At 38.5% G+C, this 17,023-nt stretch overlaps 1 protein-coding gene across 1 annotated transcript in view; it reads right to left on the bottom strand.

The window, feature by feature from the left end:
* Positions 1–6,018: 6,018 nt before the first annotated feature.
* p4ha2 (procollagen-proline, 2-oxoglutarate 4-dioxygenase (proline 4-hydroxylase), alpha polypeptide 2) overlaps positions 6,019–17,023 on the bottom strand; it is a 32,445-nt gene continuing 21,440 nt past the window's right edge. The window contains exons 8-15 of the mRNA XM_063012263.1: positions 15,127–15,303; positions 14,071–14,141; positions 13,419–13,518; positions 12,285–12,338; positions 10,397–10,462; positions 9,524–9,592; positions 9,140–9,236; positions 6,019–6,527 (exon numbers count right to left, since the gene is read on the bottom strand). Coding sequence (XP_062868333.1) covers positions 6,457–6,527; positions 9,140–9,236; positions 9,524–9,592; positions 10,397–10,462; positions 12,285–12,338; positions 13,419–13,518; positions 14,071–14,141; positions 15,127–15,303 — 705 coding nt within the window. The 3' untranslated portion in view covers positions 6,019–6,456. The remainder of the gene's footprint in view (positions 6,528–9,139; positions 9,237–9,523; positions 9,593–10,396; positions 10,463–12,284; positions 12,339–13,418; positions 13,519–14,070; positions 14,142–15,126; positions 15,304–17,023) is intronic.

Consider the following 17,023-nt stretch of genomic DNA (forward strand, 5'->3'; position numbering starts at 1 on the left):
CACTTTTAAACTTGTGTTATAGCTCTGGGTGCTGAGAAATTGTAAGAATCAGCTTTTTATTTTAGTGTTTTTATATTAGATTTGTGTTATTTCTGTATAAGTGTCAAAAACAACCCCATTATTTTACTTAAGCCTAAAATATATGCAAGTCCACAAGACCATGGAACGCATTAACAGGTTTCCATACATAGTTATTGGGAAAATACCTTAAAACTCAGCGCCTTTTAAACTCAACACCAGTCCCAGAACCAACTGTCGTTGAGTTTTAAGGTACCGCTGTATGTAGAGAAAGTCACACATTTTAGACATGCACTATTGAACAAAAGTGTTAAGACACCCCTTCTAATTACTGAATTTATGTGTTTCTGCCACAACAATTGCTATCAGGTGTAATAGATTATTTACGTAAAGGAAAGGGGAAGCCCCCTTTCCTGTTACAGCACACCCTTAACTGAAACACCAGTGTTCTGCACAAAGCCCAGACCTTATTCCCACTGAACAGCTTCGGAATGAACTGGAACTTCAACAGTGCCCAGCCATACAAATGTTTTTTTCCACAGACATACTGTACTTCGAAGTCTTATAATGTGAGAAGCCTTCTCAGTATAGAGGCTGTTATTATAGCTGAAAAGATCATATAGAGGTCACTCTATTTACCAACTGTTTTTCAAATGGGATGTCCACAAGCACATTGCACTTTTGTCCATATAGTGTATTACAAGACTGTAAGGATGCACTATTTGCTACTACATAAGAAGAAAGTTACCTTTTTAGTAGGTATGTCTGATTTTCCAGCACTGAAATGTAGAATCCGAGAGACTGAGAAAGACATTTCTTTAGGTCAATGAGCTGGGTCATGTGATCTGTAAGGTATTATATGTAGTAATATTTGTCCTGTAAACTGGCCTGTATTTAATAATTAATAAAATGTTGATAATTGAAGGATTGTGTGTGTTTGGGTTGTGTTATCTTTATATAAATCTGGAAGCGGCACGGTGGCTTAGTGGGTAGCAAGAAGGTCCTGGGTCCTTTCTGTGTGGAGTTTGCATGTTCTCCCTGTGTCTGTGTGGGTTTCCTCCGGGAGCTCCGGTTTCCTCCCAAAGTCCAAAGACATGCAAGTGAGGTGAATTGGAGATACTAAATTGTCCATGACTGTGTTTGACATTAAAATGTGTGAACTGATGAATCTTGTGTAATGAGTAACTACCATTTCTGTCATTAATGTAACCAAAATGTGTTAAACATGACGTTAAAATCCTAATAAATAAATAAATGTATAAATCCACCACATTAAGATCTTCGTGTTAAATGACACTAATATTACACTAATAACTACTGCAAAGTATTAAACAAATTGTTTATAGCAGTTAAATAGGTATCTGATTACTAATATACTTTACTTTTTTCTTTCATTCAGGTATTAATTAGATTTACAGTATTAGTATTAGGATGTATTAGGTTCTTGGTAAAAAAGCACACGTTTAAACAAATATATAAAAATTGTATACTATACCTGTGGAAGAGTAGAACTCACTCGTTCCAGCACACAAAGTCCAAATATTTGATATCAGTATAATAACCCACGTTATGTCCATTTTCAGTGGAGTACAGATACAGTGGCTGCACTACAGCACACAGAGAAACTGTGATGGTGGAAGCTCCTCCAGGTGAGTTATACTTTTAGGTAAAACTGAGTAATTATAGGTGTTTACTGAGCACAGGATTGACTCAGTAATCCCTCAAGAGTGATAGAAACAAGGAAAACCCAGCCATAACAATACAGCTGGTTAAATAAGTAATAAAACACTATAATGGGCATTAATTACTGTTAGGTTTTGTCAGAAGTCACAATGTGTTTCTGTCTCTTGAGCTCATGTAAAAAACTTAACCAGGAGAAGCATCATTTGTCGAGTCTGCATGTGTGCAGTGTGTGTGTGTGTGTGTGTGTCTGTGTGTGTGTGTGTGTGTGTGTGTGTCTGTGTGTGTGAGAGAGAGAAAAATGGCTAAACTAAGTGTGACAGTCTCAGAGAGAAGAAGAGTTTTGATAAACAAGAACTAAAAGTAGTCAAAGCAGTTCTACGTTTAGCCTTGAATCAGAAAAACAAGGATGTTTACGTGCAGAACTGCATGCTCAGCTCTTAAGCTGGTCAAGGTGGAAAAATACTAGGCCTAATACCATAAGTATATGGACATAAGTGTAACTAACATCTAACAAGTTTCTTACATTTACTTTGACTTTTATTTGATTGCAGACTCGATGAACCTGAGATATTTCTTGTTTTGTCTGCTCAACTTCATTTCATTTATTAATAAACATCCATTTCTTGCATATTAGTCCTGCAACACATTACAAAGTGGTAAATGCTTTACTGTCCCAACTTTTTTTGGAAAGTTGCCATTCCTTTTCACCACACTTAAAAGACGTTTTGGCACCGAGGATACCAAGCAATTTAGTGTTTCAGCTTTTATTTTGTCCCATTCTTCCTGTAAATACGTCTTAAGATGTGCAACAGTACGGGGTCGTCATTGTCACATTTTTTGTTTTAAAAAACAGTCCAGTGCCCGTACCCTTTTATTCCACAGCCATGTCTTTGTAATGTGTGCAGCATGTGGTTTTGCATTGTCTTGCTGAAAAATGCATGAACGTCCCTGGAAAAGATAACGTCTTGAAGGCAGTATATGTTGCTCTAAGATCTCAGAGTACTTTTCTGCATTAATGCTGCCATCACAGAAGTGTAAATGACCTTTGCCAAGGGCACTGACACAGCCCCATACCATGACAGACCCTGGCTTTTGGACTTGTTGACCTGGATGCTGACCTGGAATGCTGATTCATCTGACCACAATACACGTTTCCACTGTGTGATGGTCCATCCTAGACGCCTCTGAGTCCAGAGAAGTCAATGCCACTACTAGACATGGTTAACATAAGGCTTCTTTTTTGCACAGTAAAGTTTTAAGTGGCATTTGTGCATGTAACATGTATTGTAGTGCTTGACAAAGGTTTGCCAAAGTAATCCCTCACCCATGTGGTTATATCAGCTATTGTTGAGTGGTGGTTCTTGATGCAGTGCCGTCTGAGGGATCGAAGATCACGGGCGTTCAGCTTAAGCTTGTGCCCTTGAGCTTTACGTACTGTAATTCCTCCAGATTCCTTGAATGGTTTAATGTTATTATGCACTGTAGAGGGAGAAATATGCAAATCCCTTCCAATCTTTCTTTGAGGTACATTGTTTTTAAACTTTTCAATAATGTTTTCACGCATTTGTTGACAAACTGGAGATCCTCTGATCATCTTTGCTCATCAAAGACTCAGCCTTTCCTGGATGCTGCTTTTGAACCAAACCATGATTACAATCACCTGTTCATATCACCTGTTTGGAATCACATAATTATTTAGTTTTTTCACCTCATTACTAGCCCTAAATTTCTCCCATCCCAACTTTTTTTGGAATGTGTTGCAGGCCTGAAATGCAGGAATGGAGGTATATTAACAAATGAAATAAAGTTGAGCAGATAAAACATGAAACATCTTGGGTTTAAACTGTCTGCAATCAAATGTAAGTATTAAATACAAATGTTGGGTTCATGTTATTTTTAGATAATGTATTTGTTCGAGAGTGGTTGGAAATGTATCAGATGTATGAAGGTGCTGCCAAAAAAGTTTAAACAGTTTTGCTCTATGCAAGACAATAGAGAACAAACCCAAATTAAGACACAAGGTAAGTTCTGCTGCAAAACAACTTAGGTTTTAAATGTAAAGCTATGATTCTGACATTAATTGTATGCAGTTAGCTAACAGTCTGTGTAGTCACGTCGTTTCACAACATGTTTAGCTTGTGAGGGATTTACTGACTGAGCCTTTTCTTAGCCAACACCTATTTATTACTCTGGACTTGCTTAACAGTAGAACTTGTTTTATGTAGCTTGCATCATCAGTGCCTGTGTCTGCTTTACATTCATTTACATTATAAGTTACTTATAAAGAGTGTAACAGTATTATACCTACAGTCCTGATGAACAGTAAATTTGCTTCATAATAGTGAACAGAAAACCTCTTATTAGTTTGAAATTTCATACAGTGCATTCTACAATCCTAAATCAAAAAAAGTTGGGACAGTATGGAAAATGCAAATTACATTTACTTTGACTTTTGTCATTGCAGACAGTTGGAAACTGAGATATGTCATGTTTTGTCTGCTCAACTTTATTTCATTTATTTTGTAATGTTGCCATTCCTTAAAAGACGTTTTGGCACCGAGGATACCAAGTGATTTAGTGTTTCAGCTTTTATTTTGTCTCATTCTTCCTGTAAATACGTCTTAAGATGTGCAACAGTATGGGGTTGTCATTGTTCCATTTTTCATATCAAAATTCTCCACACATTCTCTATTGGGGACAGGTCAGGACTGCAGGCAGGCCAGTCCGGTACCCGTACCCTCTTCTTCCTCAGCCATGCCTCTGTAATGTGTGCAGCATGTGGTTTTGCGTTTTCTCGTTAAAAAATGCATGGACGTCCCTGGAAAAGATAATGGTCTTGAAGGCAGCATATGTTGCTCTAAGATCTCAATGTACTTTTCTGCATTAATGCTGCCATCACAGAAGTTTAAATGACCTTTGCCAAGGGCACTGACACAGCCCCATACCATGACAGACCCTGGCTTTTGTAATAATTGCTGATAACAGTCTGGATGGTTATTTTCATCTTTGGTCTAAAGCACACAGCATCTATTTCTTTCAAAAATATCTAAAATACATTTCCACTGTGTGATGTTCCATCCTAGATGCCTCCGAGCCCAGAGAAGTCGACGCCGCTTCTGAACATGGTTAACATAAGGCTTCTTTTTGCACAGTAAGGTTTTAAGTGGCATTTGTGCATGTAACTCTGTATTGTAGTGTTTGACAGAGTAATCCTTTGCCCATGTGGTTATATCAGCTATTGTTGAGTGGCGGTTCTTGATGCAGTGCCGTCTGAAGGATTGCAGATCACAGGTGTTCAGCTTAGGCTTGTACCCTAAGCTGCCTTTATGCACTTAAATTCCTCCAGATTTCTTGAATTGTTTCATGATATCATGCACTGTAGAAGGAGAAATATGCAAATACCTTCCAGTCCTTAATACTATCTGCAATAAAACAAAAGTCAATGTAAGACGTTTTTTTATTTGGGGTTGTATGTCTATTAAATTTTAATACTAAGCACTATGTGGGCTAAAGACAAACTTACAAAGATACATTATATGGCCAAAAGTATGTGGACACCTGACTTTCATAACTATGGGCATTTATAAGGAGTCCTCCCCTTATTGGTATGACAACATTGACTCTAATAAAGGCTTTTGAAAATGATGCATGTCTGCATGAATTTGTGCCCATTCAACTAAACAAATATTTGTGAGGCCAGGAACTGATGGTGCTGGCTCACACTCAATGTTATCTTAAAGGTGCTCAGTACATTCAGTGCTCAGTGCAGTCCACTGAAATTCCTCCACACCAACCTTGTTAAACATTGTCTTTACAGACCTCTTTGTATACAGGGGCTCAGTCATGATCGACAGGGTAAAGCCTTTTCCAAACTGTTGCTCTAGACATCAAAGCATATACGCTATATAGTAAGCAAAGTCGTTAGGGCCGCCCCAAAGATGTACATAGCAATGCCTAGTGTGCAACAATTGTACATGTAATGGTCAGGGATGTATTAAATGTTGAGCCAATGGTAGTTCATGTTTAAATACAGAAGAGATAATCAGCATAAAAACTTGAGTGACATTAATAAGGGCCAAATCGTTCTGGCCAGGCAACTGGATTAAGGTATCTCTGCTTCCCAGCAGCCGTGGTGAATACGGTGGTAAGGTGTTTCAGCCAGACTATTTGCTAATTGTACATAATCAACTATTTTATTTCAATTATTTTTACATTTTTATGTAAAACACATCCATCCTAGGGCTTTAACTAATCAAAATTACAAACTTAAAAAACAAACACAGATATGATTTCATGGAAAACTGTTTATTGTGCACCATAGTATATTTTTGTGTAGGTAAACAAGCAATGCCATAAACAGTATAATTTATGTATGTTAAAATAAAATCTTTATCTCAGAAGAAGTGATCCAATCATGATGTAGAACCTGAGGACGCATTTACATTTTTAAACATCGAACAGTCAAAAAAATCCAAAGCTATGGTACTCTTTTCTTATAAAACTAAATAACATGAATTGTAAAAGCACAAAAATAAAAAATAAATGCTGAGAGGCAGACAAGACCATAAAAGTCAATACATATGGAGTATTCAACTTTGCATTGGTCACTGTTTTTAAATACTTGAATGTTCACCATGGCACCCAATCCTGACAAAGTGGATTTAGGATCATGGTAAAAGAGACTGGAGTGATGTGAGGGTGATGATCTGACACAGTCTAGGCACTGAGATGGTTTGTGATTAAACCCCGGATGTCTTAGTCCACTTCTGTGAGGCCACACGGTCTTCTGAACTCCTGACCTCTCTCATGGAGCCACTTGTTTGACACTGTTGACCAAAACAGAAGAATGTGTTAAAATATGAAAATCTTTCAAAATAATAACAAAATAAGACACATATTGGCATGTACATTATATATAGGTGACACATTATTGGAAAAAAAAAACAATAACTTAAAAGAACCATAATAATGGCACTTTCTTGCAGACAGGTCTACTGTGCTATACTTAAGCAATAGAACACGAGAGGGAGTGTGTTATCGCGAATAACATCACGGCTGTGATTCGGTCGCAGGCACGAGCCGAAGACCATCACAGCCGTGATGTAATTCGCGATAACACACGACCTCTCGCTTTTATACAACACGACCTCTCGCTTTTATACAACAGTTTTTACAAAATATAGAAATAAAATAAATCAAAGAAGCCCTGAATTTCATATTAAATATGCTTTAATATTGACAATACCTTCCGCCAAAAAGTAGTTCCACAACAAATATAAAGTTTAACACTACAAAGCAGACATTCCAAGTTGCAAAAACTCATTTCAGGGAGGTAAGAACAACAAGAAGAAAAAGGTAACAACCTCCGAAGGGAAAAAAAGAAATAAAAAAACCTCTTGCACACACCAGAGGATATACGGGTGATAACAGAATTCTTAGAAGCTGCTAACTGGGCTATTATGCTAACTGTTCGCGGTACAAACACATTAAAGTTCCCTACATAGTGCACTAGAATGTGTATCAAATCACGGATTTATGTTCGCTACACAGTGCACTAGATAGTGAATTAGACAATTGGTTATGTTCCCTATACAGTGCGATAGATTGTATATCAGATCACGGATTTAAAACGTGATCGGGAGCTGTGTCGCCTGCATGCACGTTTGTGTGTGAAGTATTATTAAAAAGAAATACAGGAGATAAACTGTTCCGTAGAGCTTTGTTTTATTGCATCCTTAAACTGAACCCACGCATGCGTATACGGCATCAAGCATAACTCCGTATTCTGTGTTAACCCTTTAACGTCTTAAAGGCACAACAGTGTGCATGCAGCTTGTCGTTACTGGCAACGCGTCAGCGGAGTAATACCGTTGTGGTGTGAAAAGCCCGTGCTGTTGTCACGAATAACAGCACGGTTAGAAGGCTTCTCAACCAATCAGATTGTACGGTCGGAACTAACTGTTGCATAATATTAAACAATTACCATCCACCTCTGTGGAATGTATACAATATTCAGAGGAGGGGTTTCTTATTGGAGCATGGATGGTGGCCAGAAGTTCAATTGGAAAACTGATCAAAGTGAGATCTGCATTCCATCTATTGTGGTTCAAAAACCAGCAGAATGTACAGTGCTGTACACTTGCCCAGATTTTTTCTATGTTTGTTCATTTGTCACATTTAATCTTTAGAACTTTCATTTAATTTTATAGGATAAAGACAACAAAAAAAACACAAAATGCAGCTTTATTATAGATTTATATAATAAATGACAATTATTTAAAAGCAAATATAAGATTTATTAAAAATCTATATCACCCATGTGAAAAAGTCACAGTGGAGTAGACATAAAATGGCTATAATGAAGTAGGACCTTTGTTAGGACCAAATACTTATACATGTTTGACTACAATATGAATAGTTTACAGAATAGTAATACCGAGTGAGTCAAAATTATGTTAACACTTGAGCGGTGGAAACCATATATTCACAAAACATACTTCATATGTGTAAGATGATTTACAGGACAGTCTCAACCTGTTCGTCATCATGTTCAACACACAAAAACCACTGAGCAACAGTACCATTTAAAGCCCAGACACACATGTCGCGCGGAATAGATCCATTAGTGTTAACATAATTTTGACTTACCCAGTACAATGTTTATAAAAATATATGTAAGTGATAAAATGTTAGTGGTAAGGATCCTTAAGTACTTTAAATAGCATTAGGAATATCATTATAATTACTTTATTATTATAATTATAATTAAATGCGATACTTGCTTTCCTATCGTTTTTAAAGGATCGGTGTAGAAATCCAGCATAATTCCAAAAATAATAATCAGGATAGCACACATTTTCTGTGTTTAAGCCATAATTGTGCACATTATGTTTTATTAAATAAAATGCTGTGGCTTAAACTTGCTGGCCATTTTGAATATTTTTTAATAAGAGTAAAATATTTTTGACTCATTCAGTGAAGCTCACCTATTTTGCTGGGCAATATTCTGTCCCAAGTAAAATTGCTTTTTTATAACAGCATAAGCAGATGTGCAAATCTAATGAGGGTGTTGGACCTCAAACCACACCAAATATTTTTCACAATAGTCGAATTAATATTAAAGACTAATGAGTAAACACTGATTCTGTTTACATGCTGAGTGATCTTAAAGTCATGTTTTTTTAATAATTCATGAATTTCTGGGCATTCAGGTGGCACAATGGCCTATTACATTAGCCCATCTCCGCTTAGATGACAAGATTGGCTTTATCTGAGGGGGATGTCCAAAGCCCAGCTATGTATTGGTGACCTGTTCTGGGTGCGTTTTAGCATTGCATTCAATGATTCTGGGAAAACTGGACCCACTGTGTCCCTCACCAAGATACTATTTTATGAAAATGAAATAAATTGCTGTTACTAATGTGCATCCACTACTTACCCCATTTACTGCCGACTAAAACTGGACAGGCTGCGTGTCTTGTTCTGTAATCTCCTTCTCCACTTTTAAAGAGGTTGTACCAGAATACTGCAGTGCCCTAACAAAACAGAGATGAAAATCATTCTTAATCCACAAAGCTAATATGAATGTAATAAAACGGAGATTAAACAACGCATTCAGACAATTGTAACATTCTCACAGATAGGATACCAGGGACTGACGCCCTTGAGCAGGGTGAAACTGAAGATGAGTTTGTTTTATAAACAAACACAAATGAAAAAAAAAATCTATTTAACGCTTGGACGGAATCTGGGTCCAGGATCTGTGCAGTTTTTGACTGTTATGTGAGAGAGTTTATAATAGTGGAGCTGAGAGGAGGAATACCTTTCTTGGCCAGATAGCAGCACCGAAATCTGGAAACACAGTGGCACCGCCAGCCTCCACATCACTCATCTAGCATAAAAGAACAAAACATGTTAAAACACTTTGTACTTTGTACAAGAACAAATGTACACTGCATAGTCAAAATGATGGAAACACACTTCATACATGTGTATACAGTTCTAGAATGTTATAAGTAACACTGTGTCTACACAGTTTAAAAAGGCCCCTCCTGTTTCTGCATGACTGTAGCCCATAGTTTTACCAAATAGTTTCTAGTCTATTCCAGTGTGTTTAGTTGTTCTACCGTCACTGCAGTCGACCTAACAGTTTTTTGCACAGCAGTAAGTGATTTACAGACTGGCGTTCTGGTTAATTTGGCAACACTTCAGCTATATCCGAACCATAAAAGATGAGCCTTATTGTACCAGCAGTTATTTTGAACGGTGCATCTGACTCAGCAAGTACTTTAATGAACTTTCAGTTAGTTGTTCCTGGTGTTTATGCCTGCATACAGCCAGATGCCTTTTGTATCCTACTGTGTTAAAGCAGATTAGGGATTTATTACAGCTGCATAGCATTTGGCAGAAGGTTTTGATGGCATAGCATTTGGCAGAAGGTACTGATAACATTAAAGCATATCCAGTATGAAACTGTGGGCTTCCTTGGTTTATAACAGTTGTATAAACACAGTAGAAAACTCAAGGTTGTATGTTATCGCAAATAACCATCACGCCTTTGGTTCATGCCTGCATCCAAATCACAGCCGTAATGTTATAAGCAATAACAAACTCCCTCTCATGTTCTATTGCTTAGTGATAATAATATTGTAAAGTGTCATACACACCAGGATACACAAGAGGAACATATACTTACATAATTTAAAAAAGTAGCCACACGATTTCCTGTGCCTAATGATTTGAAAGCCTCGGTCTCATGTTTCTATGAAGATAGAATTTCCAGAATAAAGACAGAGCAGAGCTTCATCACATACTTACATAGTTCATAAAGGTGGCAAGTCTATTTCCATCAACCTTGAGGTTGCTGTCAAAAGGGCGCTGCAACAGATGTTTATAATTTCAAGTTTTTTACTTTGAACAGCTGGAAAGCTTCCCCAATAGATGTTCTCACCATGCAACATGGGGGACTTAACAAAACACAAACAAACAAAGACACAAAATGCCCAAACCAAATCCCCTGCTTTCCCTGGACTAGCAGACTCAAAAACTAAAGTCCACATGGCCACATAGCATCTAATTCTAAAATTCATCTGTTAAATGAGGTGGATTGTTTACAGAGCTTAGGACCTAGATTTTGCTTGTACATTTACTATATATCCATAGCAAAATCACTGTGACAATATGACTGAAATAAAAACTGAAAAAGGCCTTCACTGTAATTGATACAATTCATTTACTGTGCATTAAATGAGTGGTACATTCATCTATGTGTAAAGGGTCATACTGGGCCCAGCTGCATAATCTTGCTTCATCTGCCATCCCAGTTATGGCCAGCAGAAGGGGCAAGGAGGCAAAGATGATTGTTGCCTTCTCCCAAACTGATAACTACCCTTTCTCAAACTGACAACTACTATTTCTCATTAATAGGACCCAAATAAAAGATTTCACAGATTTTTCAAGAAAAGGGGCACATTTCACCACATTTCTGCATCCACAGAATTGGTTGGGAATTTTCCAATCTCAGTTACCTAAGTAGTGTTGTAGTGTTTTTAGCTGCTTTAGATATCTTGGACATTCTGACTAACCAATTGCTAACTGAATTGCTGTAGGATTGTTCATAGTGCAAATTAACCAGTGAACGTGAGACACGTGTATGAAAAATGTTAAATCGCTAAACACAAACCTTAAATCTTGAATTCCTCAGCAAATTCTGTATTACACGGGAAACGGCTTATTTCACGGTTCATGATGCGACTTTCACAGCTGTAATTTAAGTAAGGCCTTACTCATTAAGCATTAAGTCGCTCCAGATGGGAGGCTTCTTATTTAGTCATGGTTTTCTTCCCAGTGTTTGCAAGCTCCTCTTTAGGCAAACCTGTTTTCTGTTAATGTAATACTCAGGTTTGCTCCAGTTTGCCTCTATCATTTTATGGGAACCTTGCTGAGGTCACAGAGCTTTCAGATCTCACAAGAGAACCACCCTGGGAAAGCGAATTGCCAGAGGTGGCGTGACGTCCCATTTCAACAGCAGACCCAAAGTATGGACCCAAGCTGGGCGCAGGCTGTACCAATTGATGGGGTGGGGTACTGACACATAAACAGCCCCATGTCCCGGCTGGCTCTGGATATCGTCTTGTTACTCTTTTCCGAGAACTTGGTTGTTGCAAGTAGCTGAAGCAGCTTATCATATTGTGACAACCAGTTTCTTTTCATTTTTATTTCTACTCTATCCTCTTTGTCTGTTGTGGGTTGCGGAAGTTTTTGTGTCTTTTATTTGTTACGTTGTTACTGTCTTTTTATGTTTTAGCTGATTCATTTGTGTTCAACTGAATTTTTTTATTTACTTTCAAGATATTATTTTATTCATTTGGTTGTTTTGTTTAACACCTAATTTCTTATTTGGATCATTTGCTGCCTGGAGAATTGGAAAGTTTGCTAGTAATATAAGAGAAACAAAGCCTCACAGTCATCTGTGTACAAGCATATTATGGAATTATGGTATTATTAGTAGGTATTGTTATAATATCAATCCCCAACATTTGTATTAAAAAAAGGTATATATTATTAATGCACATTGTGCTTACCCTTGAAAAATCGTAATGTGGCTCATATTGACCTCCAACACCATAGTTAGCAACCTATCAACACAGAAGTAAAATATATATAAATAAACAGAAGATATAAAATGTTTACATTTCATTTTCATGTTTTATCACCAACTGATCCTGGACAGATTTAATGGGCAAAAAGCTGAACGAACACAATCTCACACTTGGGGCAATTTCTAGTAGCTCCATCTGGCCTGACTACATGTCTTTGGACTTGTGGGAGAAAACCGTAGCACTTCAAATAAACCAACACAGACACAGGGAGAACATGCAAACTCCACTCAGAAAGGACACTGGCTTTCTGGTCAGGGAATCAATTCAGGCCAATCTTTGTGTAAGGTGACAGCACTTCCCACTGCGCCACTGTGCCTCCCAGATTCCTAAACAGTCCACAACCCTTCTTATTTGCCCATACCCTTGGTGAATTTGCGCATGAGACCCCACCCACTTTTCGGTCTGGTCTTTTCCTACCTGGCAGACTTAATGGCCAATCTTGCCTGCTGCAGGCATTGCCAATTATGCCTGTTAGGGGGCGCCCAGCAGACTGGTAGCAGTGCTCGGGGAGTTTAGTTTGTTTGTTTGTTTTATTAGGATTTTAAACTACATGTTTTACACTTTGGTTACATTCATGACAGGAACGGTAGTTACTCATTACACAAGGTTATATCGAACACAGACTAGGACAATTTAGTGTGGGAGGAAACCGGAGCACCCGGAGGAAACCCATGCAGACACGGGGAGAACATGCAAACTCCACACAGAACGGACCCGGACCGCCCCACCTGGGGATCGAACCCAGGACCTTCTTGCTGTGAGGCGACAGTGCTACACACTTAGCCACCGTGCCGCCCCGGGGAGTTTAGAATCCCGGCACTGGTGTGCTAGCGGATTATCCTGCTATGCCACCTGGGTGCTCATTTTAATTGTTGCGGCACTACACCTGGCACTTCAATGCTGAGGCGCGACCTAGTTATAGAAGTTTCCACCAACAAATAAATCACTTAAGTTTAAAGTTTAAAAACCCATAAATGTCACTTTCTTTGGTCAAACAAAGAGATGAAAAACATGTTTTAAATTATAAAAGAAATAGTGTTAAAAGCTTTTGTCTACCTGGAGTAGTTCGGCGGTTTCCACTGTTAGGCCAGTAATGTCTTCTATTCTCTGATTGACACGTGCAATGACTGGTTCATCATCCTCTTCCAACCATGCACTGAAGGTCAACAGATAGGCAGAGGCACAACAGTTAGCAAAAATACTTAGTTTGTGTTCAGAAAACATAACTGAATCGCAGCCTGCTGGTCTTTTTTTATTTATTTAGGTTTTAATGCCATAAAAATAGGTATTATGTTTCTGTCTGTTTATTTTATCTCGTCTTTATATTTTGGTCCATTTTATATTTTCATTTTTATGGCTGCAAAGTAGGTTAGAAATTGTGTTGTCTTGTGTAAGAGTTTCTTTCTTTCTTTCTTTCAGGCATGTGTACTTGTTGTCTTTCCTTGGTGTGTTTGGGGCATTCTTTTAGGATGTGTTTTAATGTAACAGATGTTTGGCAGAGTTCAAATGTGTGTGTGTGTGTGTGTAAAGGGGGGGTTTCTCCTTTTATCAGGTGTTGGTGGGTTATTCTGATGTGGCTGATTCTGCACCTTGTTTATATGACTGGGTCTATGAGTCTTCCCTGGTGTGATGTTTGGGTGTACAGACTGCTTTAGAAGCTTTATTTTGCAGGCTGCTTTTCAAAAAAAACGTGCTGTTCTTCACTCACCTCTTTGACACTCTGTAATTTGCCGTCGTAAGTATGCCAGTTTTTGGATCTCGCACTGTCGCCCTCGCAAGCTGTATAGAAAAAAACATCATACTGAAACGTTGGACATTTACACTTTACACAGCTTTACACTAGATTCACTAGGTTCTTGTGCTCCATGCACAGGATTCTGCATTAAAGGAAACCCAAAAACGCTCATATGCAGTCTAAGATTACATTTACATGATAAGAGTTTTGTGCTTAGTTCACTGCAAGGCTGGGCACATATGGCCCCTGATGGGAGCATTTAATTCTTTCACAAAACCACTTTCTGATGGCGGTACCACTGAGTGGCCAGCTTAACAACACAATATTCACTGATAGTAGCAGTTTATTTACATGCAGTTTTGTATGAATTGTATTTAAGTTTAAAACAAGAAAGCTCAGCAACATTGTCAATTGAATAAGAAAATTTAAAAAGTGGGTTAATTAATTTATGCAATTAAAGAGAGCATTAAAAAAGCTATGACGCCAAAACGAGCAATACCATTGGATTGCTATCTAAAATGCAAACCTGGTCTACACTCAATGCCATGCCATATTCATGCTAAATACAACAGTTCAGGGTTTTGTAAAACAGTGAGAATCAATTTTTTTGCTTCAGACTACACTGTAAACAATGAAACTGGTCAAGTTCCACTTTAAACCACTGGGTGCAGGGCAGGAATACCCTGGTCCAGGCACCAATCCATTGCAGGGCCACCCAATCATGTCTGTGTAGATGCCAAGCTGGCCAGCCATTAGCAGCCCTGTTATTTAAACCCGGATCTTAGTGGAGGTGGGCAAGCATAATATACCACTGTGACACTTAAACACGGAAAGCCAATCAAAAATGTAGAAAACATTCTAAAAGTCTAATCTTGGCATAATTTAGGTGACCTTATTTGAGTGCCTGATAAAAGTAATGAAAAAATGAAGACATGGGATTTTGTATTCTTAAATATTAAGCTTATCTGGTTAATAAATCTTTAATTACTATTTCTATTTCCTCTATACAAACATGGTTACATTACTCACTTTGGGTTTGGCTAGCTCTTTGATCTTCTCAATCTCTTCATCAGAGAGCATGTTTAAATAGCGAACGATGAGCGGACTGTCCCACTCGTCCTCTTCCTTTACGGGTTTAAGCAGGAGGCGCGGGTTCCTGTTATCATCCCGATAGCGGCAGAAAAGCTTGCTGCGTCTTTCTGGAGTCTGTGACAGGAAAAGAAAAGTTACTTGCAATCAGATCTTTTACAGAGCCTTAAAGTTTCTATTGGATAACACCAATGTCCTTAAATGTTCAGATGTGGAAAACAGGAAAACATCAATATACACACGTAAGCATCGTCCTGACACCGTTAACACCACTAACACCCTGGACTACTCACCGAACCTATTATTTATTATCATTTATCATCATTTGCACCTGCACTTTACATAAAACGTTCTACCGCATACATATCTGCATAATTATATACCCATAAATACCTATGTACATATAGTTACTGATTTTACATATTATTATTAATATCACTATTTCTATTATTATTATTATTATTATACATGCCTTGTTTTCCCACTCCTGTGCTTATGCTTATTGCAATTATTAATACTGTCTTTATGTCTATATTACTATGAATGTAGACCTTATACCATATATGTAAATAGCTATAATTATAATTTTTATACTAACCATATACAGTGTATCACAAAAGTGAGTACACCCCTCACATTTATAATTATTTCATATTTCATTATATCTTTTCATGGGACAACACTATAGACATGAAACTTGGATATAACTAAGAGTAGTCAGTGTACAGCTTGTATAGCAGTGTAGATTTACTGTCTTCTGAAAATAACTCAACACACAGCCATTAATGTCTAAATAGCTGGCAACATAAGTGAGTACACCCCACAGTGAACATGTCCAAATTGTGCCCAAATGTGTCGTTGTCCCTCCCTGGTGTCATGTGTCAAGGTCCCAGGTGTAAATGGGGAGCAGGGCTGTTAAATTTGGTGTTTTGGGTACAATTCTCTCATACTGGCCACTGGATATTCAACATGGCACCTCATGGCAAAGAACTCTCTGAGGATGTGAGAAATAGAATTGTTGCTCTCCACAAAGATGGCCTGGGCTATAAGAAGATTGCTAACACCCTGAAACTGAGCTACAGCATGGTGGCCAAGGTCATACAGCGGTTTTCCAGGACAGGTTCCACTCGGAACAGGCTTCGCCAGGGTCGACCAAAGAAGTTGAGTCCACGTGTTCGGCGTCATATCCAGAGGTTGGCTTTAAAAAATAGACACATGAGTGCTGCCAGCATTGTTGCAGAGGTTGAAGACGTGGGAGGTCAGCCTGTCAGTGCTCAGACCATACGCCGCACACTGCATCAACTCGGTCTTCATGGTCGTCATCCCAGAAGGAAGCTGACGCACAAGAAAGCCCGCAAACAGTTTGCTGAAGACAGGCAGTCCAAGAACATGGATTACTGGAATGCCCTGTGGTCTGACGAGACCAAGATAAACTTGTTTGGCTCAGATTATGTCCAGCATGTGTGGCGGCGCCCTGGTGAGAAGTACCAAGACAACTGTATCTTGACTCCAGTCAAGCATGGTGGTGGTAGCATCATGGTCTTGGGCTGCATGAGTGTTGCTGGCACTGGGGAGCTGCAGTTCATTGAGGGAAACATGAATTCCAACATGTACTGTGACATTCTGAAACAGAGCATGATCCCCTCCCTTCGAAAACAGAACCTCCAAGATGACAACTGCCTTGCTGAGGAAGCTGAAGGTAAAGGTGATGGACTAAACCCAATTGAGCACCTGTGGCACATCCTCAAGTGGAAGGTGGAGGAGTTCAAGGTGTCTAACATCCACCAGCTCCGTGATGTCATCATGGAGGAGTGGAAGAGGATTCCAGTAGCAACCT

This window comes from Trichomycterus rosablanca, chromosome 16 (genome assembly GCF_030014385.1).
Source record: "Trichomycterus rosablanca isolate fTriRos1 chromosome 16, fTriRos1.hap1, whole genome shotgun sequence".
NCBI classification, from domain to species: Eukaryota; Metazoa; Chordata; class Actinopteri; order Siluriformes; family Trichomycteridae; genus Trichomycterus; species Trichomycterus rosablanca.